General features: G+C 43.3%; 1 protein-coding gene across 1 annotated transcript in view; it reads right to left on the bottom strand.

Annotated features, from left to right (window-relative positions):
• LOC122794056 (ligand-dependent nuclear receptor corepressor-like protein) overlaps window positions 1–15970 on the bottom strand; it is a 1533107-nt gene that overhangs the window by 585788 nt on the left and 931349 nt on the right. Inside the window, exon 2 of the mRNA XM_044062184.1 lies at window positions 6421–6550. Coding sequence (XP_043918119.1) covers window positions 6421–6550 — 130 coding nt within the window. The remainder of the gene's footprint in view (window positions 1–6420; window positions 6551–15970) is intronic.

The raw sequence follows: 15970 nt of genomic DNA, 5'->3' as shown, positions 1-15970 counted from the left end.
GGCAGAGCTCTGAACTGGTAATGACTGGCTCCCAGCTGGAAGTGAAGAAATCTCCTGGAGCGCCTGTCCATTTTGATATGGAAGGACGCATCCTGAAGATCTATCGAGCACATCCAATTCTCCTGACCCAGAAAGGGTAGACTGGGACTGTAGCATGACCATCTGAAACTTTGTTCTTTGAACAGACCTGTTTAGTCTGCCGAGATCCAGAATAGGTCTCCATTCCCTTCTTTTTTGGTACCAAAAAGAACCTTGAGTAAGTTCCGGATCCGTGCTGGTCTGCCCGGACTTCCTGGATGACACTTTTTTCTAGCAGTTTTGAAACTTCTATTACTGCTTGGTCCCTCAGATTGGGTGGAACATCTGGAAGGGATTTTCTTGACGGTAAGGGGGATTGACAGAAGGGAATTTTGTAACCTCTGGATATAATGGACCGTACGCATCTGTCTTGCATTAAATTTTGCCAGGCTTTTGGGTAGAGTGAAAGTCTTCCCCCGACTGCCTCCAAAGGCAGGCAGTCGGGCAACCCTTCAGGGATGCTGAAAGGATTTATCAGAGAAAGATTCTCTGTTGCCCTGGTTCTGCGGACCCCCTCTGCCATGAGGGCAGCGTCTGTTGTTATTGTTTCCCCCTCTGCCCCTGGAGTAAAAAAATCGCTATGTGTGTCAGGCGAGGCTCCCTGGGATTTTCGGAACCACATTTTACCACCCTTCTGACCCTTGGGGTATGGTCTAGAAGGAGTGGAAAAACGGACTCCCACAGCAGAGAGAGTCTTGCCTTCCTGCTCACACCTAGTCAAAGTGTCTTTCCCCTGTGGTCCAAAAAGAAAGGAACCATCAAAGGGGGTGTTGGTGAACGACGCACTAAAGGGTTCTGCAAAATTACACAGCTGCATCCATGCATGCCTCCTAAAGGCCACACCCATACCTGAGGCTCTACTCGCACCATCGGCTGCATAGGAAATGAGCCTCATGGAGGAGTTGATTACAGAATTAAGTGTCGCCAGCTGGGAAGCTACTTTAGCTTGAGCCCCCTCAGCTGATGGATCTTGAAGGGTATCTCTGAGCTCTTTAAGGAGATCCCTCTGAAGCCGGGTAAAATGGCATAAGTAGTTTAGTGAACTCATAGAAAAGGTCGCTGAAGCAAACATCTGCTTCCCGTATCTGTCCATGGTCCTAGACTCCTTGTTAGGAGGATAGACAGATGAAGAGGTCTTCGCTAACTCTTTTTTGGTGGCTGCTGCTACCACCATGGCATCAACAGAAACACCTTTGATAAGGAACTGCTTATCATGGGGTGCTGTGATGAACTTGCCAGGTCTCCTGGGAGTTGGTTCCACTGTATCCGGAGCTGACCAAGCCTGTCAAGCCACCACTGACATAAGTGGATCGAAAGGCGGAGAAACCCAGGAGATGCAAGTTTGGGAACCGAACGCATCCAGGAATACAGACTCATCCTCGGTAGGGGCTAGGGGATTCCAGTTCCCCCTCTGCTTAAGCATTTCTAGGATGTCCGAGAAGGAAACATCTTCAGAGGGGGATCTCGGAGACCCTTCCGAATCATCTAAGTCTGTATCAGAAGTGACAGACTCAGGGGGGTCAATGTGCTTCCTCTTGCACTTCTTCTTACGGGGGGGCTCCTCTGAATGATCAGGGGAGGCCTTGGAAGAAGAGGAAACACCCAATGGGGTGCCCTGGAGCACCAGTTCCCCACGCTTGGGGTCTGGAGGAGGAGCAGAGTTTGGCACAGGCACTATAGGGGACGGAGCCGGTGGGGCGGATACTGGAGCTGACTCAGTGGCCAGCACACTCCTCATGACATTGAAGGTGTCCCTGCCACAATGCAGAGAAGGCTCCGGTTCCAAGGAAATCGGAATCCTTCACCGCACCGAGGGAGACTGCTCCGAGACCGATGTAGGAGCCGAACTCACCTGCGCCTAAGCTCGGAGAGGGAGAACGGGGTCGGACAAGGGTCCAATGCCACTCACCCCCTCGGAGCTGACGAGGGAGCCCCGGCGCCCAGATCCCTCGACAGATAGCACCATTGAGGGGATCGGAGCTGACAACGGAACAGAAGGAGATAGAGTTCCACTACTCGAACCCAACGAACTCCGGCTCAGAACTCAATGGAGTCGGAGGAGGAACATCAATAGAAGTGGACGGAGCCGACACCTGTTGAGGAGGGCTGGACAACATCTTGGCAAGTGCCTGCGACTTTAGCAACCTATTGACCACTCTCTCCACATCGTGATCCGACAGCCTAGAGGATCGAGAAGAGTGAGAAGATCTGTGACTGCGCTCGCTCTGAAGCAGGGGAGACCGAGGAACCGAATGTATCGATTCCAAAGAAGGGGACCTCAGCCTCTTATAGCTCCGCGAAGGCTCCGAAGTTTCTGATGGAGCCGATGGGGAGATAGTCTTATCGGTGCCAGCCTGAACCAAAGTAACAAGTAGAGTCTGAACCAACAATGGCTCCGAACTTGGAGCCGACGGCTTGGTAGATTTAGGGGATTTCACAGGCTGAGAGGTCTTGGCCAGTGAATCCTGGGGCTTTAAAAGACCCCCTAAGAATAAGCTTATTGTTACGCTCCTGCAGAACTCTTGGACTAAATGCATGGCAGATAGAACAAGAGTCCTGCAGGTGCACAGCGCCTAAACAATAGACGCATGAAGTGTGCCCATCTGTCAGAGACATTTTCTGACAGCATGAGTCACACTTCTTGAACCCAGACACTTTGGATTCTTTTGACATCCTGTAACAAGAAATACAACAATAGCTAACAAAGCAAAATACAGTCTACACAAAAACACACTATACTACAGACTAAAGCTAAAGGATAATTTTTTTTTTTTTTTTAGATAGGAAAGCCTCTAACTTAAACGGCTAGTCTATAAAGAAGGTAGCAGGAACGCCTCTAACCTAAACGGCTAACCTGACAAGAAAAGGATAAGGGGGGGGGGGGGACTCTCTAAATTAAACGAGTTCTACAAGGAAGGGAAGGAAGCTACAAATACACGCTAGCTAACACAACAAAAATAAGACTAAAAGTTAACAATAACCCTTGTAAAAAGACTATTTCTAGTAACAAAGTTCTATAAAGAAACTTTATACGAGCCTGAGCCAGAAAAACGACACCTCGCAGCTGAAGCGGCAAACGAGATCTGGGTAGCTATCGCTAGGCATCATGAGATAAGGGGTAGCCTCGAGCCAGTAAACCGCTCTTGAGCTATAGAAGATGGCCGAGTCGGAGCTGAGGATCGGCTCCGATCCCAACTAGCAAGAACAAAGGCGAGATAGACAACTTAACATGTTATGTTGTCATGGTCTGAGCCTTGCTCAAAACAGTAATCTAACATGTATAACAATCTTGCTCTGAGAGCACAAGAGATGGGGTACTGCTTAGGTTTTCTTTTGCAGTACTCTACCAACACTGACACAGTAAAACTGTTTACAATTGCTTGATTAGGGGAAAGCAGGTTACAAAGTACCACCCAACAGGCTCTGTTTCATTAGTGAAGGCACAATAACTATTTTAGTTATTACACACCATGCTTCATTCCCAGCAAAAATATTCATATAATATGATTTAGCTCATCTCCAACTGTTGACAGTTTACTTATCAGATGGACTGATTCAGGTCAACCCTCTTTTCTGAAGTTTAATGGCCCACTTCTGAACATAAAGAACCCAACACTTTCAAAAGAAATGGAAGAGGACTTGTGTATCTTTTCCCATTTCCAGCTGATGCCTCTCATACCTGCCTGTGTATCCACAGATCTTTCCTTCCAATTCAGTTTAGAAGTTATCCTTGGTTCTAAGAGAAACTCCTTTTCAGAAAACATTACCAATTTTATTTTATTTAAATTAGATACAATGAAAAAAGTTATTAATCTGTGCAACTTGATATCTTTAATACATTGTTTCATATATCAGACAAAATAAGCACCAAACATAGAATTCACAAAGGCAATTTATCTATCACAGGCACAGTTGTTTATCAATTTGGTCCAATACCTGCCTTTCACCCCCCCCCCCAAAAAAAAAATGTATAATCATTAGAGCATACCCATTTCTGACTATTTACTTCAAAATTATTGTGAGACACACAAAAACACCAACACCTGCAGGACTGCATGGATAAGGCAATCCCAAGCAAAACAAAGACTCTTTGTACCAAAGGCAAGCGTCCAGTCTGGTGGACCCCAGCCATAAACAAACTCTACAACAAAAGGAGGAAGCTACTACAAGATAGAGCAAAATCTTTAAAAGGTAAGACACCCTTGATCACTATAAGTAAAAAACTAAGAGCTCTCATAAAATCATCCAAAGCAAATTTTGAGAGAAAAATAGCTAAAGACTCAAAAGACAATCATAAGGCCTTCTTTAGCTATGTTAGAAACCTGGGAGGAAACTCCCAGATATGCTCAGAACTAGTTCAAAATGATGTGAAGATTACTGATCCTATAGACATTGCCAACATACTGGCTGACAGGTTCAGTGCAAACTTCTCTCCCCCCTCCCCCCAAAAGGAGAGATATCTATACCAAGCGATTGCAGCCCCCCAAACATCTCCAACGCCCAAGTGAGAACTGCTCTCTCCAAAGCAAAAGACACAGCATCCATGGGCCCTGATGGTGTCCCGGCTGTGTGCTCCACGCACTCAACGAGGAATTAAACCCACAGCTAGGACAGCTGTTTAATCATAGTCTTACCTCTGGATACGAACCCAGGGAGTGGCGCACTGCAACTGTGGTCCCACTTCACAAAGGCGGTGCCTCCACCGACCCTGGAAATTACCGGCCCATTAGCTTGACAAGCCTTATCTGCAAAGCCATGGAGAGGATCATAATGGACCTCATAAATAAAGACATAGGGAATTTGCAGACTTTGGATCCATCCCAGTTTGGCTTTGTCAAAGGCAGACCATGCCTTCTAAACTTGGTTGACTTTTACGAAACAGTCACCAAAGCCATTGATGAGGGAAAGGCAGTCCATACAGCCTACCTCGATCTGGCCTTCGATACAATACCCCACTCGGGTATCATTGAAAAACTCATCAGCTTAAATGTTAACCCATACATCACAAGATGGGTTTCAAACTGGCTGAGTGACAGAACCCACAGGGTCAGAGTTGCTGGCGCCATGTCAAACTCAAAGCCTGTCACAAGTGGTGTACCACAGGGCTCAGTCCTGGGCCCACTCTTGTTTGGCATCTACTTTTCCGAAGTACAAGCAAACACAGGAGGGTTATGGCTGACAAAGTTTGCAGATGACTGCAAACTGGGCGCCATAGTAGAAAACACATCTGACACAGATATCCTTCAGAAGGGTCTCACAGAAGCGGATAACTGGTGCCAGAGCCATGGCCTAAAGTTAAATGCCAAAAATGCATAGTCATACCCTTCGGGAAAAACAAGGTTACCCCTAGCTACCAAATAGGTGGCAATCCACTGAGCACAGAAGAAGTTATCAGGGACCTGGGGACCCAGGTTGATAGTAGTCTGTCATTCGACACCCATGTAGCTAAAGTAGTTAGGAAGACCTTCTACATTGCCCACCTTATCATGAAGGGATTCTCATCTAGATCAAGGGAGGTCATAGTCTCCCTATACTCATCACTCATCAGACCAATGATTGAGTACAATGCCCCATTCGGAATATATCTGACTCGACACTTGCAGCAGCTGGAGAGGCCACAAAAGTTCCTCACCAAAAGGATAAAGGGTCTCAAACATCTGTCCTATGCTGCCCGACTGAAAGAACTCCAGCTCTATTCAGCCGCTTACCGCTTGCTCAGAGGTGACCTTTGCCTAACATACAAGGCCATGTCAAACCCAGATTTGATGAATATGCTTCACCTCAAAAAATCTAGATCCGTCAGAGCCACAAGGGCGGGAGACTTAAACCTTGACATGGCTATTAATAGGACGTGCTGGAGGGATAGATTCATCAACCAAAGACTCCCTATGCTGTGGAATAAAATCCCGGTATATGTGAGGCAGAGCACCTCGCTGGCCTTGTTCAAGAGAAATCTTGACCAATGGATGGGAGATCGCAGATATACCCCAGGGATTACCTCAGTGTCACTGCTCGACAGAGGCACAGCAAAATAATGGGTATAGTTCCCCATACTAAAGGGGTGGCGTAAGCCACAAAACTATGGGCTAGGCTTGTAAATGCCCTCGGGCAGATAGCCTAGTATGAACCTATGAACCTATGAACCTATGAACAGTATATTGTTTGAATCAGACTAGAATATTTTTTTCCCCCAGTCAGTGTATCAGACTGGTATAAAAGACATCTAACCATCACAAATCACACTGGTTACTGAAATGAAGTCCTTCTTCATACAGTCCAACTGGAGCAGCAAAATGACATGATAGAGCTTTTAAAAGTTTCTTCCAAAGCCCTGGTATTTACCTTTTTTTCGGAAAAATGAATATAAATATTTTTCGGCTTGGTATTCAGTCTTCTCAGTGAGTAACTGCTGGCCCTGAGATGGTGAATCTGTAGGTGTTGACTGTGAAGAAGGAACAGTAGAGGTGTGATCCTAGTAAGAAAAAAAAGTTTTGCATTCAAATTATCTGCAATATTAGTTCAATTTTCTTTGTTAAAGTCATTATTCATTCCTTGATTTTCAGTAATTTATAATGCTTAAAATCTAAATTTAAAATCTAAACACTGTATAAAATAAAAATAGATAAGGTAAACCTTGAATAAATTACAATGAAGAGGCCTCCTAAAAATGTTTAATTCTCACTAGTGGGGTCAGGTAAGCAAACATAAATCTAGTTGAGGTTTCAAGCCTTGTTTTAGGAAGAACTGTCCTGCAATTTAGAACAGTGGATGAACACGGGACAGATGTAATGTTCTACCAGTTATTTTAACTACAAGGGACCCAAACTGTCCAAAGCTCAACAGATCTTAAATACAGATCAAGCCACAACAGGTAACTTGCAGCACAGAGGTAATATGAAAGAATCTAACAGATTCAGTCAAAACCCAGGTCACAGAGTCAGGAGCGGCCTTAGGTCAACTGGTGCCCTAGGCAAAAGGGCTCCATGGCACCCCCTAACACACCACCTGGTGCCCCTATCCTGGTCTACCTACACCAAATAAACACTGGAAAAGCACCCCTGCTAGAGCAGCGCCCTAGGCGGCCGCCTAGTTGGCCTATGCCTAAGGCCGGCTATGAGTTCTGGATTAGCTATATGTAAACAAGACATCCAGGGTACACAGCTATACTACTATAACTATGACAAAAAAACATGTGCCCAACTGCTGGCACTGCAGAAAGACCGTCTAAAACAGGCGACATCCTTCAAATAGAAGCTCTGAAGAAGGTGAGAGGAGTTAGGAATAGAGACATAAAGGCGGAGCAAAGACAGTAGCCATCCCAGGTGCAATCAGCAGGTGCTGATAGCATGGCAGCGGAGTACCTCACTGATAAATTAACATAGACACTGCTTTTTCTGGTCAAAGCAGAAGTGCTTAGCTGATATTTACAGTTTTAGCAGGGTTGAAGAGCTGTTTTTTTACTCTGGCTTCTCAACGGTGAGTTTTGGGGAGGGGTTTACTAATTTAGGAAGTGACAAGGCATGAGATGAACTACTTATGGTTCCAAAACTTTAGTCAACTAATGCTCATCTGAGTGAGGATTAAATCCAGTCTTCCAAGCTAGTAAAATTGGGCATCTGACCATGAGAAAAGGAAAGGAGGAGACATACAACTGAATATCATCAGCACAGGAATACAGCTACTAACCTGTAGCAACCACAGTGGCAGCAACAGAGTAAATGAAAGTGAAGTACTCCATATTCTACCAGATTAATAAACTTTCAGAAGTAAAATGCAAGGCAGTTGTTTCCATTATTAGACAGGTGGTAAATGTTCTAAAGTCACTTAAAAAGGATCCCATTCTTCACAGTGTTAATGAAGCCAACAGGTCAACCTGGACCAATTTAGACTATAACCTCTGATCCCTCACCATAAGGAGGTTACCAACTACTCTAACAAGCCATCTTAGTACTGCGTCCTGATCAAAAATGGACTAAAATGAATTAAAGAGTTTGTCAGATGGCAAATTAAGAAAACAGCTGTTTGTGTACCACCTTCTCAATAACCTTTCCCAAAAATGACAGCTACCAGTCTGTTCAAAAATGGGGTAGTTAATGCTTCTTTTAAAAGGAGATGGAGGAAAATTCACTTCTAAACAGAACCTGCAATATCTGGAGAATAATCAGTCCCAGGATCTCCTGGCAAGACTTAACCAGCCAGATCTGTTTTGAGTTCATTCCAACATAGTTAGAATGAAGATGATGAAACTGCAAATACAAAATCTTCATGGGGACATATCTGTAGTCCAAGTAAAAACAGGAAAATCTACATCTAAACAGCTATCTGAAATAGCACACCAGAGAAGGAATCTCTGACTGAAGACATGTCATCTGCAAAGACTCAAGCAAACTCCCTGCACTTAGCAGAGGTAAAAGCTCTACAAACTGTTAAGACAGCTGGGTGGCACACTTCATCCATAACTTAAAAACACTACAGTTGGATGCTGGATGACTCAGTGCAACAGGGCTCTCACCAGACAAAAATTCTGAGTTGTTATACAAAATCTCTTTCTAGTACAAATATATAGGTCCAGTTTAACTGGTCTTGAAGCAGATGCGCTCTACCCTGTGTGTATCCCAACCTCCAGCCAAACGTATGCAGCTCAAAGCTGCTGGTCAGACCACAGCTCACTATACGCAAAACATTTAGGATGTACACATCATGGAACAACAAAAATCAGACTGGCGATAAGTATCACGGCACAGGCATTCACTAAACAATCTGTTTAATCAGCACTATACTTACGAAGGAACTAATGATGCAGACTCCAAAATTATTCCCAATAGCAGTCTGGAGATCAATTCAGTACCAGTGACTGAAGCTGAAGAAACTCCAGGGAGAAGTGGATTAGAAAATGGTCAGACCACAAGGTTTGATCAGTCCCAAAGTGACCACTCATAGCTGGCATAGCAAGGCCAATGGGTCACTGAAGAAAAAAACTTGAATCCAAACTTTTCCATCATCAATAGAAATTCCATGGCAAGCTCATACGATTCATATTCCAGGTAGTGAAATCACCCAAGACAACTTCTTTATTACTCTTTTAGTACTACACGAGTACAGAAATCTGTGAACCCTCAAAGGAGGGAAAATCCACAACACAGTCCTGTGCCTAAGACAAAATCAAAGGGATTTGTAATTCCCAAATCAAGATGATCCAGCCTAAACCTGGGATAACAAGAAATGGCCATTTCTCCAACAGCACAGCCACATTTAAGGCTTTGGATAAATTAAGATACCAAATGATTAAATTTACAGAAAAAAAAGTACATTTGGTTTCTGTTCTTTCTCTTTCATGTGTCTATCAGAAAAATACAGATAATATATTTCTCAAAATAATACTTGCAAAGGAGGGGCAAATACAAGGGTCACTTCATCGCTAGAACTATTAGGGCACTCAAAAGGGCATCTGCAAAAGCCCTCATCTTGATGATGCAAAGTTAGGGCAACTACAGGTACTGTTGATGGGTGGGTGGTGCTGGCAAATTTCGGGGGTGGGGGCAGCTACAACATTAAGATGTGTGTATGTGAGTGGAAGCATATACAGGCAAGCACAGCCACTTTGTGTCAACTCATGGGCAGTTAGGCAACAGAAGCAAGAGGATTCTGCACTGTGGTCAGCAAGAGGAGAAAGGCAGGAAAAAATTTAAGGGTGTTGCAACATGTAATCATACAAAGGACAGACATCATCAGGCTAATCTCAACAGGACTTAACTTCTAGTAGTCTTCAGAGGATCAGTAACAATCACCAGTGTCAGAATTTGTATAGCTGTGTTTCCTAGTGGAGTTTCAGACCCTGCATCAGTTCTTTCTTGAGGTAATTAAGGACCAAGGAGATGAAAAATTATCCACTCTGGAAGTATCCCAATTTACCAATCTGTGCAATGTATGGAGGGATGGGAAAAAGGAAGCCCACCTTCTACAGCAGCCCCCATTAATAAGCAATTGCCATGTAAAGTATTTGGTTAAAGTGCATTACCCTCTTCTGAGAGGACTCCTCAAGAAGATGATTATACATATGTCAAAGTCCACAGCAATGTAAGATGTTACACAGAGAGAGATGGAGAAAAAAAGGAAAGACACAAAGAAAATATCAGAAGTAAAATATATGTCAGAAGTTTTGCTTTATATCAGCACCATCACCTTGGTGCAGAAAGTTAAGAACACTTATAAGACTTTACTAAACTTCGTAACTTTATATTCTGACTCATCACTGACTAATCAAGAGAAGAACTGCATGCAAACAATGTCAATAAGCACTACTGAACAATGAAATGTGATTAAGTGTGGGTTCAAGGCAAGGCCTGAGACATTCTTGATGGAGATGACTCCTCAAGAATACAGTAACATGGTACTTTCACTTACATACAAGTCAAAACAGAAAGGAAAACACTTTTGTTTATGAAATTATCCCCTACCACATCATTTTGTCAAATAAGATCCTTATTTCCTTCATATAACAAACATTTAACAATGCTTTGTGAAACTGTTCATGTAGGACCAAGTGACTGAAGCAAAAGCCAACAACTGGAACATTTAACAATGGGTCATATAGGTGCATTTTGTACTTCTTATTCTCACTGTCTGTACTACAATAAAGGTTCATTGATAAGTTTTGTGACTGAAGACTATGCAGCAAGTTATCCTGAGATTTCTTTATTTAGAAATGTATCTCGCTTCCCCTTTATATGACAAGGAACAATAAAAGATCAGTTACAGCTGCTCATCAAAGGTATACAAAAGCAGCATCTCTCCACTGAGACCAATTCTAAAGTTAGGAATAAACTACAGAGAGATTAGTACTTTGTTTCAGAAAAAAAGTCAAGACAAAAATTGACAGAAACTTGCTCAATTCTCAAGAACACTAAAGTAATGTGAAAAAATATAAAAGGCATTTGATTACCAAAAACTGAATCTGAAACCCACTCTGTCTGCCTCAGTTGTTGACCACAAGAAAAGTAGAGCTAAATAAGTAACTACTGTAAAACACCTTTCATAAATTTGTGTGAAGATACTCACCATAACATAAAACAAAATGTTTGAACGAATGGGTTTAGCTACGAACAGAGGCAATTCTTCCATACAGCTCTAGAAAACAGACAAAATTCCTAGGAAGTGTGAGGTTACCTCCCAAATCATGTCCAACACCTAGGTCAGCACAACTTGTGCCAGGTTGTGTTATTTTTAAATCCTCTACCGGGGTCTATGCACCTTGAACAGTCTGTCCAAAGTAATCCCCCCCTCACCCCAACTGGGAGGCGTCTGTGTTCAATGTGGCGATGGGTGGAGGAAGGATAAAGGGGCAAACTTGACAAATCTTGTTCGATTGGATACACCACAGTAACGATTCCTTGCATACCTTGGAAAGTTTTATTGAACATTGTAAGGGTTAGTGTGGAATGTACCATTGGACTTGTAAAGTCCACTGAAGGATTCTCATATGAAAATGAGCTGTTGGTATTAATGTGATTTTAAGAGCTCTGGGATCAATGGCTTTTGCAGTCAGTTTGGCTGGAGGAAGATGAAGAGATAGAACCAGATTGACATGTAATCTTAGCGCAAGAATTCTGCTCTGTGGTAAGAACGTTTGAAGATTCAGTGCATCTAGGCATGCCCCTATAAACCTCAATACTTGCAATGGTTGAAGTGTGGGTTTTGCAAGATTTATGGCGATACCTAGAGAATGAGTCAGCTGAAGAAGATAGTCTCAGGCTGTTATCAACAGGTGCCTGGTTGATGCAGTGAGAAGCCAGTCATCTAAATAAGGAAACACCCTAAATCCCTGTAGTCTTAGATAAGTTGCAACCATTGTCATGCATCTGATGAATACCCTGCAGATTGTGGTGAGACCAAAAGGGCTCTGAACTGATCATGTTTGGCTCTCAGCCAGAAGCAAAGGAAACTTCGGGATCGTCTGTTCACTTTTATGTGACAGTATGCATCCTTCGGATCTATACAACACATCCAGTTGCCTTTCTGGAGCAATGGTAGAATGGACTGAACTGTGACCATCTGAAATCTGGAGTTCTTCATAAATTTGTTTAAATGACTGAGATCCAGGATGGGTCTATGGTCCCATTTTCTTTGGCACTAAAAAGAACCTTGAGTAAAAAACGGATCCTCTCTGGTCTGATGGGACCTCTTGGATGACTCTTTTGTCCAGCAGCTTTTAAATTTCCAGAGCTGCTTCCTCCAGCTGACTAGGTGGAACATTGGGGAGACTGTTCCTTATCTTTGTTGGATTTTGTAAAGAGGGGATAAAATATCTTCTGGACACGATTCTTTGTACCCATGTGTCTTTTATGATTGTTACCAAGACTTCCTGGTGCAAAGACAAGCATCCCCTGACTGCAAGAAATGTCTGGCGACCTTTCAAGAATGCTGGAAAGGTATGCCTGAGAAAGAATCTTGAGACCCTTCATTTTGCAGACCCCCTCAATCACATGGACAGCATCTTCCATTACTATAATTATTTCCCCCTCTGTCTCTGGGGTAAGAATCTCCACATGAATCTCGAAAAGGCCTTGAGATTTCTGAAAACACATTTTCTTATATCACTATGTTGACTTATGGAGAAGGACCTCTGCAAGGTAGAAAAACAGATTCCTGCAGCAGACAGGGTCTTTCCAACTTGTTCACTACAGGAAAGTGTCAATAACAGTAAGCCCAAAAAGGGAGGCTCTGTCAAAAGAAGCATTGACAAATGATGCTTTAAAAGACTCTGCAAAGTCACAAGTGCATCCAGACATGCCTCCTGATGGATACAGCTGTACCTGTGGCCTGTGATTACCCTTCAGCCTTGTGAGAGATTAGCCTCAAGGATGTGTTTGAGATGGATTGTAGAGTGGCCAGTCACGAAGAATAAGTTTTCATTTCCTTTGCCATCATGGATCCAAGGGCAGCGTTAGAGAGTTCCTTTACCAAGCTCCCCCTTTAACATAGTAAAATGTGCCAGATAATTCAGCAATCTTACAGCAAAGATCGCTGATGCATATACTTGCTTTCCATATCTGTCCAAAGCTCTAAACTCTGTTGGGGGATGGACAGATGAGCTTTGTTTAGCTAGCTCCTTTTTCGTAGCTGCTGCAACAACCATGCCATCTACATGAATCCCCTTGGACCAATGTCGTCTGTCTAGTGGTGCACTGAGGATCTTATCTGGGTATTTAGAGATGGACTCTTTGGAATCCAGCTCCTTCCCTGGTCAGCAGGAGACCAGGTCGATAAGGTCATCCACCATGTAAGTAACCCAAGATGTAGATGGGCCAGACCCAAAAGCTTCCAGGAACACAGATTCCTCCTGAGAATGGTTCTGGAAAGACCATCCACCTTTCTGACACAGGATTTCTAAAATGTCTCCAAATGAGACCTCTTCAGGTAGAAATGTGGGGGAACCCTTCTCCCACATCAAAACTAGTGCCCTCTGTTAATTCCTGAGGGGAATCTAAATGCTTCTTTTTGCACAGTTTCTTCCAAGGAACATCTTCCGTGGGGTACTCTGGAGAAGTGCTGTAAGAAAAAGGGAGCCCCTGTACAGGGACTGGCGGGAAGCTTTTATGGGTTGATTGTCCCTGTGAAGTTAGATGACGAGACTCAACACTCAGATCCGAAGAGGTGATAGTCAAAGGATCCCCTGGACAGGAGAAAACCCTTTCCACTACCTCGAAGGCAGAAGGTCCAGGAGATGTAGAAGTCAGCCTCTCTGCAACCAAAGCCCTCGGATCAGCTAACTTTCCACTCCCTTCTGGTTCTGCCCCTGAGGAGGTAATCAAAATTGAGCTGTACAATGCTGAGGCACTGAGGGGAAGCGACAGCTCCAAAACCCTCAGAGTCAAAGTCATCCTCACAGATTCGATGCCAACACTTTGGCTCAGAGACTCGTTCTGCTCTGAAACACATAGAGACGAATGGTCAGGGAAAGTAAGAGTTGAGGAAGGTACCATTCTCAGATCCGATGCATCAACTCTCATGATCTTCGGATCTGACAGCTCCAAAACCAGAGGTCAGATTGGAGAAGAAATCACTAAAGAGTGTGATGGTTGCAAACTCGCGGATCAGATGGGAAAGTTGCCTGAAAAAGAGCTCTAACAAACTTTCTCATCATCCTATCCACATCACATTCAGAAAGACTCCGGAAAGACCTGATGGAGGAGGATGTTGCGGGACGAGAAGTAAAGAGTCTACTGTAAAAAAAAGGGACCTCAATCTCAGAGAAACTGACTCCAGAAAGAAGCACGGAGACTGGAAACGAGGAGACCTATGATGGTGTTTAAGCAGATTCGACAAAATGAAATCTGAAGCATTCTTACCCTTAGTAGTAGCAGTAGGATTCAATAATGTCAGATCCAAGAACTTTTTCATTTTTGATGGTGGCTCTGAACTCGACTCCCTGGTCTCCAAACTCTTCTGACTTCTTGAGAGGGTTTGAGCCCCTGAAGTTGAAGGAACTGCAGATGAAGAAACAGGCAGTGTCCCTTCCAAAATAAGCGTGTTATGCCCATCACTTACAGCCCTGGCATTAAAACCTACACAGATTTCACAAGAAATCTGAAGATGAGCAGGGCCTAAACAATATACACACTCTCTGTGGGCAGCAGAAGTGGGTATCTTATTCTCACAGGAAGCGCATTTCATGAAACCAGTAGGCTTGCCCACCATACCAGAAAATTAACCACACACAAAGAACACAATTTAGGAAAGAAACACTACCAGCAATGGTATGAAAGAATCTACACTAGTAGCAAAAAAAGGTCTAAATAAATTTTTATGCTAAATGGTAGACAGGAAAGAGATTTTGTAATAATACAACAAAAATGTACATCACTCACAAATGATTAACGACTCCGACCTCAAGAGTGCAAAATCCAAACCGATCATTAGAGCGGAAAATGAAATACGAGATAAACCAGTGGTCAGGGGCATTATGGGTAAAGGGAGGAGCTTGAAAGCCAGATCCTAGACTGCAAAAAAAAGTGTCAGAGTCTGATCCGAGGAGCAGATCCAAACCCAAATAAAAATAACATCAGATATAAAGAAATTCTGCTCTTACCATAATATTCCATCTGTGTTCTCCATTTTCATTTCCATTAACCCGTGGATATCTGTTCTGATCCTCAGAACCAGCCATCTGCTTTCTTTCCAATTTGAGCTTCCTGACTTGAGCTCCTTCTCCCTACCCATAATGCCCCCCCCAAAATACCTCCAATCGAGTTTGCAAACAAAGCATAACACAAAGAACATTACTATCCCCTTAAATAAACACACAGATCAAATATGTATATAAATATCAATGAAAAGGAACATGAGGAGCTCAGCAGAAGGAAGAGATTCCTTTAAAACTCTACCAGGATTCCCAAAGACTTGGCTAGGCGAAGGGGGGTCGGGAAGGTTAATGGAAATGAAGACAGACAACACAAAACTAACTTAAGAACATAACTTCTTTATCTGATGTTGTCGACTTCATTTCATTAACCTATGGGACAGAGTCCCAGCTACTAGAATACAGGGTGACTCTCAAGGAAGTATATTCTGGAGTACAGCAGAACAAAACCCACTTCTACTCCTGGATATGATGTCCAATTTGTAATGTGTAACAACGGTGTGGGAATTTGACCAAGTAGCAGCAGCACAAATGTCTTCAATTGAGACTCTAGACCAAAAAGCCTGAGACGTAGCCATAGACCTTGCAGAATGGGCCTTTATTCATCCTGGTAAAGGAATATTTTTTAAAGAGTAGATGAAGGTAAAGCAGTCTTTACCATTTGTTAGCATAACTTTGGTAACAGCTGTACGGCTCTTTGCGTCTGAAAAAAAGACTAACAACTGAACAGACTTCCAAAAGGGCTTGGCTCTA

The sequence above is a fragment of the Protopterus annectens genome, chromosome 2.part1 (assembly GCF_019279795.1).
Source record: "Protopterus annectens isolate FY-2018-M chromosome 2.part1, PAN1.0, whole genome shotgun sequence".
In the NCBI taxonomy this organism is placed as follows: Eukaryota; Metazoa; Chordata; order Ceratodontiformes; family Protopteridae; genus Protopterus; species Protopterus annectens.
Note: the sequence above shows the minus strand (reverse complement) of the source record. Positions and strands in the feature narration are given on the sequence as shown.